General features: G+C 40.1%; 1 protein-coding gene across 1 annotated transcript; it reads left to right on the top strand.

The window, feature by feature from the left end:
* Nucleotides 1-908: 908 nt before the first annotated feature.
* On the top strand, nucleotides 909-13431 carry PLRG1 (pleiotropic regulator 1). The gene is made up of 15 exons (XM_071743011.1): nucleotides 909-997; nucleotides 3002-3108; nucleotides 3350-3492; nucleotides 4362-4415; nucleotides 5595-5688; nucleotides 6128-6218; nucleotides 6409-6510; nucleotides 7107-7199; nucleotides 7544-7693; nucleotides 7823-7924; nucleotides 8359-8461; nucleotides 9039-9147; nucleotides 10469-10608; nucleotides 12021-12214; nucleotides 13219-13431. Exons 1-15 carry the CDS (start codon nucleotides 989-991, stop codon nucleotides 13276-13278), a joined length of 1551 nt encoding a protein of 516 aa, XP_071599112.1. The 5' UTR covers nucleotides 909-988; the 3' UTR covers nucleotides 13279-13431.
* Nucleotides 13432-14378: the final 947 nt, after the last annotated feature.

The following is a 14378-nucleotide window of genomic DNA, read 5'->3' as shown; positions in this document are numbered from 1 at the left end:
ATGTATTTTGAAAATAACTACAACCTCTGCAAGGTGCACCTTGCCATGAGGTGCAGGGGTTGCAGCTTGTTCTCACAGAACTTGTTTTCATCAAAAGAACGTTCTGTGGACCTAAAGTGAAGGTATTTTTTCCCAAAAGCCGGTTACCTTATGTATTGCCTATGATGTATAAATATTGGAAATACTTTCTCCACTGTGAGGGTGTCAGAGCACTGGCACAGGCTGCCCAGGGGGGTGTGGAGTCTCCTGCTCTGGAGACATCCAAATCCCACCTGGACACGTTCCTGTGTGACCTCCTGTAGGTGACCCTGCTCTGGCAGGGGGGTTGGACTCAATGATCTCCAGAGGTCCCTTCCAACCCCTAAATTTCTGTGATTCTATACCAGCTATAGGGATTAGCATCCCATGTCACATAGTTTTCCTTTGTTTCGGCGTGCCACTTCATCCCTAGGACTGTTTTCCAATCTCCTCCTCATTTGCTGTGGTTCCCTGAAGATGCTTGAGAACCCAGAAAGAAAGCAACGCTTCAAACCCGTAGCTGTGCTACCCAAAACAATTCCAAAGGCCAAAAACTTGTACAAAATGAGGCTGAGCAGAGCCTATGCAGCCCCCGAGCCTGAGGGAACTCCGCACTGACACTCCCCATCCCCTTCCCCCTGGGACAGGCTTCGCAAGGTGCCTCTCACAAAGGTGACTACTGCGCTCTTCTGGTCGCTTCCCGTCCCTGCAGCCCTCTCACGGGGGGAACACGGTTCTTGCGGTCCGACCGTCAATATCCCGCCCGCCAGTGTCCCGCACTCCTCGACCGCGCCCGCCGGATTCGAACCCGCGACCCATGGGTCCCCGCCAGGCCCCTGGGCAGCCCCGCCCCCCTCACGGCCCCGCCCCCTCTCCGTTCCGTGGGCGTCACTTCCGGTGAGGCGCGGAGGAGGCGCCGGAAGTGCCTCCATAGCGGTCTGTCGGGAGCGGTGGCGGTCTCTGCGGCGCCATGGTGGAGGTGAGGGGCAGGGGGGAGATCGGTTTGCTCCTGACACCTTCGCGTCCTCCCTGCCTTGCCACCGAGGCACGCCGGGTTGAGATTGGAGAGCGCTGACGGTGCAGCGGGGCGTATTGGGCCTGTGAGGGGGCCGATCAGGGAGGGAGGGGGGGAAGGAAACGAGCGCCGCACCTCCACCTCATCCCCCACCTCACCCCCACCGCAACCCCCTTCTCCCCCCCTCATCCCCCCCTCATCCCCCCCTCATCCCCCCCGCATCCCCCCCTCATCTCCCCCTCATCCCCCCCCTCATCCCCCCCCTCATCCCTCCCTCATCCCTCCCTCGTCCCCCCCTCGTCCCCCCCTTATCCCCCCCTCGTCCCCCCCTCGTCCCCCCCTCGTCCCCCCCTCGTCCCCCCCTCGTCCCCCCCTTGTCCCCCCCTCGTCCCCCCCTCGTCCCCACCGCACCCTCACCGCCTCCCCACGCTCCCTGCCCCACTCTCGTTTTCTTCTCGGTGCGAAAGTGCCGCTGTGGGTTTAGGCTGTGGAGGTCCCTCCACTGCCCCAACCCCTTCCCAGACCGCTCCGGGTGACAGTGAGGTGCTCCCAGGAGGGCAGAGGGGTGTTTCTCGCCGGTTCTCTGCCTGTCCTGGCCCTGGTGACAGGACTGAGCAGGAGGCTGTAGTTTGGCTCTGTCCGGCTTACACCGGGTGTGGAGTTGGTGCTGGGGTTGGGGCTGTGGTGCTCAGCCTCCGGTGGCTTTGTCAGCTTGTCAAGAAAACGGTGGCTTTGTGGGGTTTTTTCTGAGGTCTTGGAAGTAAAGCTGGGGAGAAGGCCCCTGGTCCTTTAGGCAGTGGAATAGAATTAAGGCAGGTGCTGTTGGAAGTAGCATGGGAGGAGGGGCAGAGACTGCAGCCCCGTGTAACACTGCAAGCTGTGCTTTGCAGAGCCTCTCACAAAAAACATTTCTAGGTATTTCTTCCCTGTTGGGAAGGTGTTGTGTGGCCTGCAACTCCTGCCATGATTTCAGTAGCTGCTGTGTAATTCTGTGAGTCTTCTTTCTCCAGTTGTGTGAAGCTCCTAATTCCACACATGGGTTTGTGTTTCTGCTTTGTACTTGGAGCTTGCAGGAGCTCACTGAGCTGGAGCAAAAAGCTTCTGTCTGTGTGCTGCCAAGTTAATAGAGTGTCATCCACAGCTACATAGGTCAGTGAGGGGACAGCTTCCAGGGCAGGAAAACAGAAGGACATGGAGTGGGACAGGGAAAGCATCTGTGTAATGAATCTTGGAGACTGGGCAGTGGAATGGTATCAAATGCCAAAAGTTATGAGTGTTCAATTTGATGTCATGTCCTGTATAACATGCAGAACAGATATGGGTGTGCAGAGAGCCTGGGTTTGTACCTAAGCAAGCAGGCTGAGATTTTGAATGGGTTTCTTTTTTTTTTTTTTTTTCCTGTTGGGAGGAAAATATTAATAAAACCATGAATTTTTCTGTTAAGCAAATATTCTGTTAAGTTAATAGCTTTTTAATGATGCTTGTTAGCTTCTGAAGGAGATTTTAAGGATGGTTTTGTTTTTAGTAAAAAATTAAAATTATGAAAGGAAAACAAGTTGTGTTAGATTTGATCCTGTTTTATCTCACTAAACTGGGCTGTGCTTAGGTGAAGTGGCACTGTGCAATGAAAATTATGATTGTCCTTGTTCTTTTTATGCTGGTAGTGAAATAAAAGTTTCAGTAATGTTTACAGGATGTCAGTGCAGAAAATTTGGTCAAAGTTTTTTGGCTTACTTTTCAAAGTCTTGGCAGTCTGCAAGAAAAGGGAGTGTTATTTTGAGTGCATACTGAATTAAATGAATTAACAGATAAGTTTCCAAGATCAATGTTTTCTGTGAACTGAGGAGTGTTGCATCATCTAAAACTACTCAAATCTGAAATTGCTGCTCAGTTCAGTTTATGGTTTTGTTTTCAAGTTTTCATTTCTTTGTGTCCCAATATATTAAAATATTCTTTTCCTTATTTTAGGAAGTCCAAAAGCATTCTGTGCACACACTTGTGTTCAGATCTTTGAAGAGAACCCATGACATGTTTGTGGCTGATAATGCCAAGCCTATCCCCTTAGATGAAGAAAGGTGAGTACAGCAGGCAGGGAAATCCTGGTGTGCCTCCAAGTTTTTAATTAATTTGTCAGAGATTGCTCCATCCAAGTCAGAAATTCAGGTGTTTCTTTGGTGTCAGCAGTGTAGCCCTGAGGGGAGAAAAAAAAAAATTAGAATTCTGAAGTTGTTTGAAAGCTTTTCTGAAGTGTTTTAAAACTTAATAGCAATTTGAAGCTCGGGGTTTAATCAGGGTTATGTTTTACTCTTCCAACAGTCACAAAGTGAAGATGTCAGTCAAGCTGCGCACAGAGTATGGCTCAGTGCTACACATGCCTACTCTTAAGGAAAACCTGAGGGAGAAGGGAGGCCCAAACTCTGGGGATCCTTATGCACAGAAACAGTTTCCTGGAAATCAAGGTTAGTTTTCCCTTCGTGGTATATTTGTCTTTTCTTTTGTGTAAAAGCTGAAGAATGCAGCACAGTTTTAATCCTCTGATATTAAACCTACCATTTGTCATTGGTTGCCATTTTTTTTTTTTGCTAGGGTCCAGAGGAGGTGATTCAGAGCAAGGAGGCAGTTTGTTCTAACAGAGTGGTAGTAGGGTGCTGCAAAAATTTTTCAGTAACTCATTAGTAAAATGAGTCATTCTTATTGTAATACCTGTGTGCTGTACTTTGGTGCTAGAAAGAAAAAGATCAGTAATGTTTCTCCTTACTCTCCTTCTCTCCAAGTTCATGATGGTTGAGGACATGCTTTTTAGGTTACTTCTCTTCTAAAGAATGTGAAATGCTTCTGTATTCTAGATGTGGGTTTTTTTCCTCAAAGGTCTTTTGTTTGGAGGTATTCTGAGACATACTGAGAGGTTATGGAAAATATTTTGAGAAGAAAATAACCCTTTTCCTTTCCATGTGACACACAGCTGTCATGGTTAGCTTAGGTTTCACATACCCATGATATTTGTGTGCTTGAATCCTTTGCCATGATAAAGACATCTTTGGCAGAATGGAGACTTTTTTATTGAGAGAGATTCCTTCTTGGTAATTAGTAGTTTAGTCATGGTTTAAAAAAATGTTATTTTACTCTTGATTTTTTTAAAAATTGAGGTAACCAGAACAAATGAAATGGATTTAAATAGTAAGCATCTAAGAGTAGTACATTAGAAGTGACTGTTTGCTTCTCTGGCTGTTCATGACCTGTTCTGTTTTCCTGTATTTCCTGTTTGAGTGCATCATTTGCAGGACACTACAGAAATTAATTATTAAAATGAAATTTTTTTGCTCTTTAGGACAAGAGCTTGAGTATATGATAACTGGCACACATCCATACCCATCTGGGCCTGGTAAGTAAGATTCTGTGAATGTTTGCCTGGTATTTTTGTCTTCCTGTCAGATCTAGGCATCTCCATCATAGCAGGAGCAGGCTTTTGTGGCTGCTAAAGGTTCTGGGCTTGGAGGTAGGAGGAGGATTTTGGTGCAGTTGTAGGGTCTTCTCACTAAGTCTCAAAAAATGCAAGCTGGGTGTGAGATGGTCAGGCATCTCTGTAAGATTTCACCTGTGGTAACTTCATCACAGAATGTTCTAGGACTCTCCTCTCTGATGTTCTGGTCTGCTTTCTCTTGGAGAGCTTGTTGAAACCCATAAATTTCTGGTGCCTCCACTGTTGTGGCAGAGCTGTTCTTAAAATTTTGTTATGAGCAAGGAGGAGGGATTCCAGCTAGAAGGAAACTGAAAAGAGGGAACGTGTCCTCCTCTTCATTGCCAGAGCAGAAAAGTGTGTAGGTATCAGCTTGCTCTGAAAAAGTTACTGGAGCCTAATAATTTTAGTGTTATTTGGCCTCTCCTTGGAAGGGTTGTGCTTCTGTGTTGTGACATTGGCCACTGTTAATTGCCACTGGTACTGCTCAGTTCTGCTTTCTCCTTGGAGCATCTCAGTTTTGGCTGTTGATCATTTACTGTTAGTGCTTAAAGTGGGAAATATGCTGCAGTTTGATTTGTAAGTTAACAAATGTGAGTGTTCAGTGGACCCTCAGCCACTGAAAAGCCAGACATAACTGACTGTAACTGTGGGGTCGAGTTGCTCACAGAGGTTTCCTCAGGTTTGGTGGGTTTTTAATAGAATCAGATATGTCACAGTTAAAAATAAGATTTCTTTCATTGCTGTTTCTTGTTTTAGCCTGGACATCTCACATAAATAGTGTCTTTGTTGTCAACAGCCAGAACTTTGGTTAGGGAAAGAAATATGGAAATGGGAATGGAATAAATTTATCAGTCAGCAGCAAAAATACACTGTGCAAAGTGTTTCTAATTGTTTGGTTTTTTTTTTTAATACCTGCTGTTCTTAGGATGGGGTTATAAATTATTAGTTGTAGTCTGAAATGCTCACAAGGTTTAGTAGGATCAAACTTTTTGTAGTTCTGTCACCACTGCATGGTACCAGTTACCACATAGTGACAGCATAATAAGCTGCACTGAAGGATTTTAGACAGCAAATATTTACTTCTTTGGGTTTTTTTTCCAGGTGTGGCTCTGACAGCAGATACTAAGGTCCAGAGAATGCCCAGTGAATCTGCAGCACAGTCCTTAGCTGTAGCACTGCCTGCTTCTCAGTCCAGGTACTGTTGTGTTACTTCAGTAACACTTTTATTATCTGTGGGAATTTGAAGGCAAGAATAAGAGTCAGGATAAGAGATACTTCGAGTATTTTGAATGTCCTAATTTAAAAAATGTTTAAAGAAACTACTTCTAACTTGGCCTGGCATAATTTTTCTGTACATTTTGTTTGGTTGTTTCTTTTTTCTTTTTTTCTTTGATGCTGTGAGAGGCAGCGGGCAGAAGTTGGAACGAGGGAAGTCCTGTATAAACACAAGAAAATAAAACGGGGCTATGTTTGTGGGTGTCTTTCACCTTGAGGTGATCAGCCAGAAGAATGGGTTACCTGAAGAGTTTGTGGAGTCTCCATCCTTGGAGGTCTCAAGACTCACAGCCCTGTGATAGCTCCTTGGTGAAAGAGAAAGTTGATTCCCATCCATCACCCCTTTTCCTTCAACCTAGGTTGGATGCGACCCGGACAGCTGCTGGTGTGGGTGATATTTACAGGCATGCTGGAATAGCTGAGCGTTCACAGCCCCCAGGGCTGGCTGTGGTAAGTTTGTTGCACATCTGATGTGAAAAGTTCCTCCTGTTTACCAGATTGTTTCTGGATTCATTGGTGTGTTTCATGGAAATCCTCCAACTGATTAATCAGCGTTAAGGTATCGGAGTGAGAAGGCTTTAGATTTGAGGCAAAGAGAGAAGTTATAAAGCATAAGAATAAATGTCCTTTTAACCTACAGGCTTTGGTGGAAGCTGGTGGGAACAAAAATTCTGCCTTGATGGCAAAGAAGGCTCCAACCATGCCCAAACCACAGTGGCACCCACCTTGGAAACTGTACAGAGTAAGTTACATATTTATGTCATGACCATGTATATAGAAGTAAATCAGTATTTTATAACAACCTCACACTAATTTTTATCATTAAAAAAATAAGATAAAATGAAAAGGTATCATGACTAAGCCCCCTTATTTGGGGAAAAGGAGGTGGTGGTGTGTTTTAAGAGGTAGCAATGTGATATAATGTGATATATGTGATATATAAGATTTTATATAGTTGTTTTAAAGTATTATTTTATAAGCAGTGTACAGAAGCATCAGGGACGTGTGCTTAAATACAGTTTTACTATGCAAAGTTCAAATACTGAGCCACAGTGTTATGGACTGTCAAAGAATTTGAAAAAGTTGTTTATAGGAGCAGGATCTTTCTGTTCTGCAAGTTCCCTGAGTCTGGTGTATGACACCTGAATTTCTAGTGGCTTCTTTATTTAACTAAAGTAGAAACCAGGCTTTCCAGATCTGATGTCACATTTGACTTCTTGGGAAACATGCATTTCTTGGTGAATACTAACAAATTCCAGTGTTGGAGAAAAAAAAATTATATTTGAAGATGTATGTGTGTTATTTCTGATTTAGAAATATATTTGGTTTTTTCTAAAGGTTATCAGTGGTCACCTGGGTTGGGTGAGATGCATTGCAGTAGAACCAGGAAATCAGTGGTTTGTCACTGGCTCTGCTGACAGAACTATTAAGGTAAGAGGTTGGAAGAAATCACTGACCAAGTTGGGTGGGGATGTTTTTTTATGGATTCTTACTTTAAAAAGTCTTTATCCCTTGGAAACAATTTCTTGGTTACTGCTCCAGAATAAAGAACTGCAGAGCATTTCTTTTTACTTAGTCATAAAGGATTTGTGGAGTATTGAGAAGATATTTTGGAGTATTACTTCTTGAGATTTCATTTCTTACATGGTAGTAGCATGAAAATAAACCTTTGTGTTACTGTAATTTTAGTTTTAAAATTCATCAGGATTAACTACACCTGGTCTATCAGTGTGAAGCTTTTATTGGTTTACCTTAAAATAACTGTTCTGATGCAGATTTGGGACCTTGCTAGTGGCAAATTGAAGCTGTCTTTGACGGGACACATCAGCACTGTACGAGGGGTGATAGTAAGTGCAAGAAGCCCATACCTCTTCTCTTGTGGAGAAGACAAGCAAGTGAAATGCTGGGATCTTGAATACAATAAGGTAAGCTGTAGTTTCAGTAATTGGAATTAATTGGTGGTGGCAGGTACAAAAATCAAAGCATTTAGAAGTTTTGTTTTTTTTTTTTTTTCAAATATGTAATTATTGTCTGTGTCTTCTTTACTCCTCTAGGTTATCAGACATTACCATGGTCATCTAAGTGCTGTCTATGGCTTAGACTTGCATCCCACAATAGATGTCCTGGTAACTTGTAGCAGAGATTCAACAGCACGAGTAAGTGTAACATTGTTACATCTGTACATTGTCAAATGTTGATGTATTTCAACATCTTCCAGCTGTAGAAGTGAACACTGACTTCAAGTTAACATAAATCAAGATGGAAATACTAAGGTGATTTGTGTTAATTTCTCTTCCATCAACAAATCACTTTGTTGTATGGGAGTCTGGTATCTTTTATGGCAACTTCAGGTTATCTGTATGGCTGGAAATTCAGTGGCACTTTCCCCACTCCCCTTGAAATTTACTGGCTGAGGCAGTTGTGTGGTTAATTGCTGGATGAAAACAACAACCTAAACATCATAGTGTAATCTGTAGAACTATGGCAAGGTATTGGTGTAATCAGTGTTATTGCCTAAAATACAATTATTATGAATCTGTTATCAACAACTGTGGTCTTTGTTTTCTTTTTTTTTATGTGAATGTCATAGATTTGGGATGTGAGGACAAAAGCCAGTGTGCACACGCTGTCAGGACACACAAATGCAGTAGCAACAGTGAAATGCCAAGCTGCAGAACCACAGATTATTACAGGTATAGTGGACATGGGTTCACAAGTAACATAATTGTAAAACGTAATCATGAATGTGTTTTTTTTAAGTAATTGTGAGGTTCATAATGTTGTTAATTTATTAAATTTCTCGTATGGCTTTTTTGTTGAAAACTGGCCATGCAATGGCTATTTCATGCTGTTCATGGTATGTTTAAGCATATGTTTACCTATGCATTTTTTGAAATTTTTTTCTGCCCTTCCTTTGTTTCTGGTATTTGCTTTTTGTTTCAATAAGCCTTGAGACTTCATTTTTTCTGGTATTTCACAGTTCTTCCCAATCCAGTTAAGAAGTGTGCAGTACCACAGTTAAATATAAAGTTCATCTTTCCCATTATGTCAAAAATCTTTATTGTTTAACTACCTTGAATTTCAGGCTCCATAAAAAGACTGTTATGATCCAGCATCTTTTTTGCCTGGGGTGGCGTTAGTGTCATATTTTTGTAACAAACTATATGTGAAAGAGACAAAAATGTTGTTCAAGTTTTGTCTGCCTTACCAAAATAGTAATGATTATATCATCAACATGGTGTTCTCTACTATTTTATTTTCTTGCTGCAGGCAGTCATGACACTACCATACGGCTCTGGGATTTAGTGGCAGGAAAAACTCGTGTGACTCTAACAAATCACAAGAAATCTGTAAGAGCAGTAGTGCTACATCCAAGACAGTAAGTTCTCCTTATTCTCTTACCCTGTCACAGCTCATAACCTTGGGTGGAGATGGAAAGCCAATGTGAGTGATGATTTAGAAAGTAGGGCATAGTAATGTGAAAAATTGATGAGCTTAGAGTGCTGTAAAAATGTGCATCCCAGTTCTCAAATACTTCTACTACACTGGTTGTTCTCCCCAAGTATTGGCACTGGTTTACCTTCACAATTCTGAGACTGATAAATATGAAAAGATTTCTTTGAATATGTGAATCAGTGTACAAGATATTTCAACTCAAACTATTTTTGAGTATTTTCTCTTAAAAGAGGGTGGTTTTGGCAGTACTCTGAATTTAAATTCTATATTTTGATGCATTAACAGTTGCCTGTTCAGATAAATCCCCCTCAAAACAATGAAGAAAAGGAGTTCACATAGAACTGTATTGCTTCTGCATCTTCAGTATTTTAAGGTGAAATTCTGTTGCTGCAGAAATTCAGTCTTTGATATGAATCAGTTCTGATCCAATCTGTGTGTTTGAAAAATTATAAAAATCTCATTCTATGTCCTCTGGCTATAGCAGAGCAAAACCCTTGTTTGACTCACACTCTGCCAGAAAAACCAAATCTTGTTTCAGAATCATCAACCACGCTTCTTTAAAAAAAAAGGTGTTTTTATCAATAATTAGTAACTGTCAGACTCATATTCTTTTATATTTCGGTATTTCTATTTTTTAATATTCTAGTATTTTTTTTAAATAATCTGCTTTTCTTATTGAAGAATTTACTAAATAGGCAGCAAGTCACTTCATTGTTGTGGCAGCCAAATTTCCTGTAGGCTTTTGTGTGTGCTACCCAAGTAACTGCTTCCACATGTTAAAATGAGGGAATTGATTATTTTAAGGTAACTCAGTAAAACACATTCTCTTTCACAGTTCATTTTTTTGCAGTGCTTCATCCTCAGTTATGTAGTTTTAGAGGACTAGCCAATATATCTGGTTTGGTTTGGTTTTTTTCCTGATATCTTTACTGATGATGCCATTATACCTGAAAATTTTCCAGAATAGCAACAACTTTCAATATATAATGTGCATTTTTAATGCTTGTTTGCATATTAACATCCTGTATGACAAAGGATTTATAAAGTTTAGGTAGTCTGTGGAGCAGAGAGGAAATAGGTGACTATTCATTCATGACTTCATAAAATTTTTTCATTTTATGCAAAGTAACAATGTCAGAAAAGCATTTACTATTAAGTAACTTTGCACCTAGCATTTAATAGTAGTTTCAATGAAGGACATTTGCTATCCCTCCTTTAATATACTGTGGCTTATTTTCTTTCAGTTACACATTTGCATCTGGTTCTCCAGATAATATTAAGCAGTGGAAATTCCCAGATGGAAATTTCATTCAGAACCTCTCTGGTCACAATGCTATCATCAACACGCTGGCTGTAAATTCTGATGGGGTTCTGGTTTCAGGAGGTAAACTGAGAAATGCATTTTTATATTTCCCTTCTACCACTTCCTCCATGTATACATGGCAGGAAGTCCTTTGAATTGTTTACTGAGCTCTCTTTTATCTGTGCCTAGAAGCCTGCTTTAGCATACAACTTAATTTCATAGTGAGTAGGGCCACTTTTATTTTCTTGAATGCTGTTTGTCTGCATACAGAAAAAATGTGTCTGAAAAGGCTTGTGATGTGCTGCAGGGAAGAAGTTTTCAGTTTTTCAGTTGTCTACTGCTGCAAGGCTCCAGCATCCATCCCCTATGCTCTGACTCTGAATCATTAGTGCCCCCTTGGGGTGGTGTGGAAACTGAAAGCTGCCTAGGAGGCTCCTGGCTCTTTGTTAATAACACGTGGATGTGGTGAGAATGCACAGAGGATTAGGAAACATCTTGCTAAAACTTACTCTAGCATTTAAATATGAGCCCTTTCCTGTTTTTTTATGCAGTGTGGATACATTGGTTCTTTTGTCTCAGTTTCTTGCACACGTTTTTTTTTGATGTTATCTTATTGTTTAAAGGTTGATAGCTAATTTCCAGATTTCGTTTGGCTCAATTTAATTTTTTCACTCAAAAACTTAATGATTTTAATAATAAACTGATAATTAGAGTGTTGTTACTGAACTTTGAACTTTCACAGTCTGGAAACTACCAGTTTGTGCTCATGTATCTGTGTTGTGGGAATAGGAGGAGAATCCTGAATGCTTACTGTATCTGAATAACTTGATTTAAGAAAAGTTACCTCATATTGCAGGTTACATTTTTCTATTAATCAATGATATCTTGATTTCTAGATTTCTTTCTGTGGACTAATTTTTAGTAGATGTGTTTTGGATAGATGCTTTGTGAGAGGGTTGTTTTTTGTAGCTGAAAAATTGCTTTGAGAGCATCCTTCTGACCACAGAGTTGAGACTGCTGTGAATACCCTGATGCTGCTAGCAGTGGTTTAACTATATGTGAAATAGAACCTCTGCAAACAGTACACCTACATCCCATTACAGAGTCCATAATATCTCATCTGTAGGAGGGGATGATCATCATTCTTCCATTTTAGTGGTGGAACAGGGAGCTTGATATTCAGATGCCCATTCTTACTTTGCTTTCAGAGCAACTTGGTGCAGTTGTCTTGGGATGTAGTTGTTGCATTGCTGGCTTAACTGATGCAAAACCAGAGGAGATTCTGAGCAAGCTTCCATCAGCCTTCTTAAACAAGATCAGCTTTTTTAACTAAGAAACTGGTAGAAAATAGGAAACCTTGTTGGTGTTCTGAGCTATTTTGCATGAATGTTATAGCTGATGTATTCCTGAGGAATTGTTAATTATACTCCTTTTAGAAAACTGATATAAATTAACTGTTTCAGATTCTAAGGATGCTTGTTTGTTTGTTTTAGCTGATAATGGTACTATGCATCTTTGGGACTGGAGGACTGGATACAATTTCCAACGAGTTCATGCAGCTGTACAGCCTGGCTCTTTGGACAGTGAATCAGGAATATTTGCTTGTGTTTTTGACCAGTCAGAAAGCAGATTGCTAACTGCTGAAGCTGATAAAACCATAAAAGTGTACAAAGAAGATGACACTGCGGTATGTCAAATTGTTTTGCTAATGAATTGGCATGAAATCAACATATTTCAAACAAATCTTACACCTATCAATAAGAGATATGCACAGTTTTCTGTAGTCCATTGTATTAACATTTGAGATCAGTGTGTATGTAATGATGTTAAGAGGACAGCAGGTAGTTTCTAACTTCTTATTATACACTGTAGTACAAATAAGTCTTAGATCCATCAACTTCTGCAGAAGTCCCTTGTGATACAGTTTGCAGAAACCTAAATACAATAATGGACATTGAGTTTTGAAGCAAGTAGGGGAGGACAGTGTGAGGCTGTATTCATTAAAACATGAAGATTTCAAGATTTATTGGACTGTAGGTGATCTGGATTAGTCATTTGCCATGACAGTTTTTAGAATTCCACGTGAATAGCTTATTTTCAAGCTGTTATTCTCAAATCTGAATCCATTTATTAATGACAGTAGATTAATGTGTAGTTTGTTTGGATATGCCTGCAATTTAAGGATATAAGGGTTTTATTAAACCCTTTATTAAACTCTTAATTTAAGGATATAGGGTTTTATTAAACCTTGGTGTTTTAGCATTGAATTAGACTTGGAGCAACTCTTAGATATAAAGGAATAATAAGAAATATTTTTTCCATTTGCAATTGGGCAAACTGTAGGATTGTGGCATCTCCTAATACTGATATAGATATTTCTGGAAAGACTGACTGGAATTCTTGTTCCTGTGCTTTGGTCATTACAATGGGGTTTCTGAAGTGCCACTGGCAACCTGTTTTCTACCCTTGGTGCAAAAGAAAAACCAAAGCAGAACAAATAATGTCATGTACTTCACAGGATGGAATAACAAAATATTTTCTTTGGATAAATTAATAGCACAGTAGGTTAGGTAATTACAATGTTATAATATGAAACAGTGTGTGTACTTTGTTAATAACACTTTGAAATAATTACAGGTAAATACCAAGTTTAAAATAATCCTTATAAAACTTTCCTTTCTTTTCCTTTAGACTGAAGAAACTCATCCTATCAGCTGGAAACCAGAAATTATCAAGAGAAAGCGATTTTAGTGCAGCAAAATACTTATGCTGTAGTTTTGTTTGGCCTTCCCTGAGAGCATTCACCATTCACTCACATTTTGTTCTGCCTAGAACAGTAGAGCAGGAAGTCAGCTAAGTCATTGCTATTTCAACGTGTTTTATAATAAATTTTATTTCTCTTTCCTTTTGTCTTTTTTTTTTGTTTTGGTTTTTTTTTTTTGGTGTTTTGTGTGTGTGTGTGTGATCCCAGCAAATCAGTTGCAGCTGTTAACATTCTCTTTGTGGAGCATGTATATTTCATGAAAAGTATAGATATGCAGGTGGTTACTTTTTTATATGAATCTGTTTTGTGTAAGTCTAAAAATATTTTCATGAGCCAGTTTTTTTTGAAAGGCCCTTGCTTGCCTCCAAAATTTAATTGCAAATTTATTCATAGAAGTGATCAAATGGAAATTTCTTGAGTGACTTTCAGATTTTAGACCAGTGCTGTTTACTGTACATATGCTAAGGCTATACTGTAATGGAACAGTATATACTGAATTACAGAGTAATAGAGTAATCAAGAAAGAAGCAGGACAATATAATAACAATAATGTAATTTGTTTTATAAACACATCCACTGACTGAGCATTGCCAGTGCTGTGTTATTGAACAAAATGGATCTTCCAAGTGTTTCATTTCCCTGGGAAAGCTTTCATGTGCAACTGTTCATCTTCATTTCAGACTGTACCTTCTACAGCAAGGACCACTTGTCAAGTCATATTGTTCACAGTCACCACAGGGTTAGGACTGGTTGACTTTGTAAGTCACCTGTTGGGTTTAGATTTTCAGTTATCCAAAGCATGTGTTAGAATACACCCAACTTTTAAAACTGAACTCTTAAGAGGAAAAACTCAAGTCATTCCTCCCTTAGTTTCACATGTTTTTGTCTTCCCATGACCTTATGAAGGAATTTAAAATAAATCCTACCAAAGGAAAATTGTTACTCCTGAAGGGACAGATTTTTCAGTGTTTACAGTCACAATAAGAAGCAGCAAACATGAAAGCCTCCTTGCTGCAGCTGATGTGTGATGCCTGTGCTGCTGTAAAGCACTTTCTCTTCATGAGGGGAGGAAAGCTTTCAGTCATCA

Source organism: Heliangelus exortis, chromosome 4 (assembly GCF_036169615.1).
Source record: "Heliangelus exortis chromosome 4, bHelExo1.hap1, whole genome shotgun sequence".
NCBI lineage: Eukaryota > Metazoa > Chordata > Aves > Apodiformes > Trochilidae > Heliangelus > Heliangelus exortis.
Note: the sequence above shows the minus strand (reverse complement) of the source record. Positions and strands in the feature narration are given on the sequence as shown.

Coding starts and splice junctions, on each gene's coding strand:
- PLRG1 (XM_071743011.1), top strand. Junction 7,200..7,543: donor CTGCTGACAGAACTATTAAG/GTAAGAGGTTGG, acceptor GTTCTGATGCAG/ATTTGGGACCTTGCTAGTGG. Junction 12,215..13,218: donor ACAAAGAAGATGACACTGCG/GTATGTCAAATT, acceptor CTTTTCCTTTAG/ACTGAAGAAACTCATCCTAT.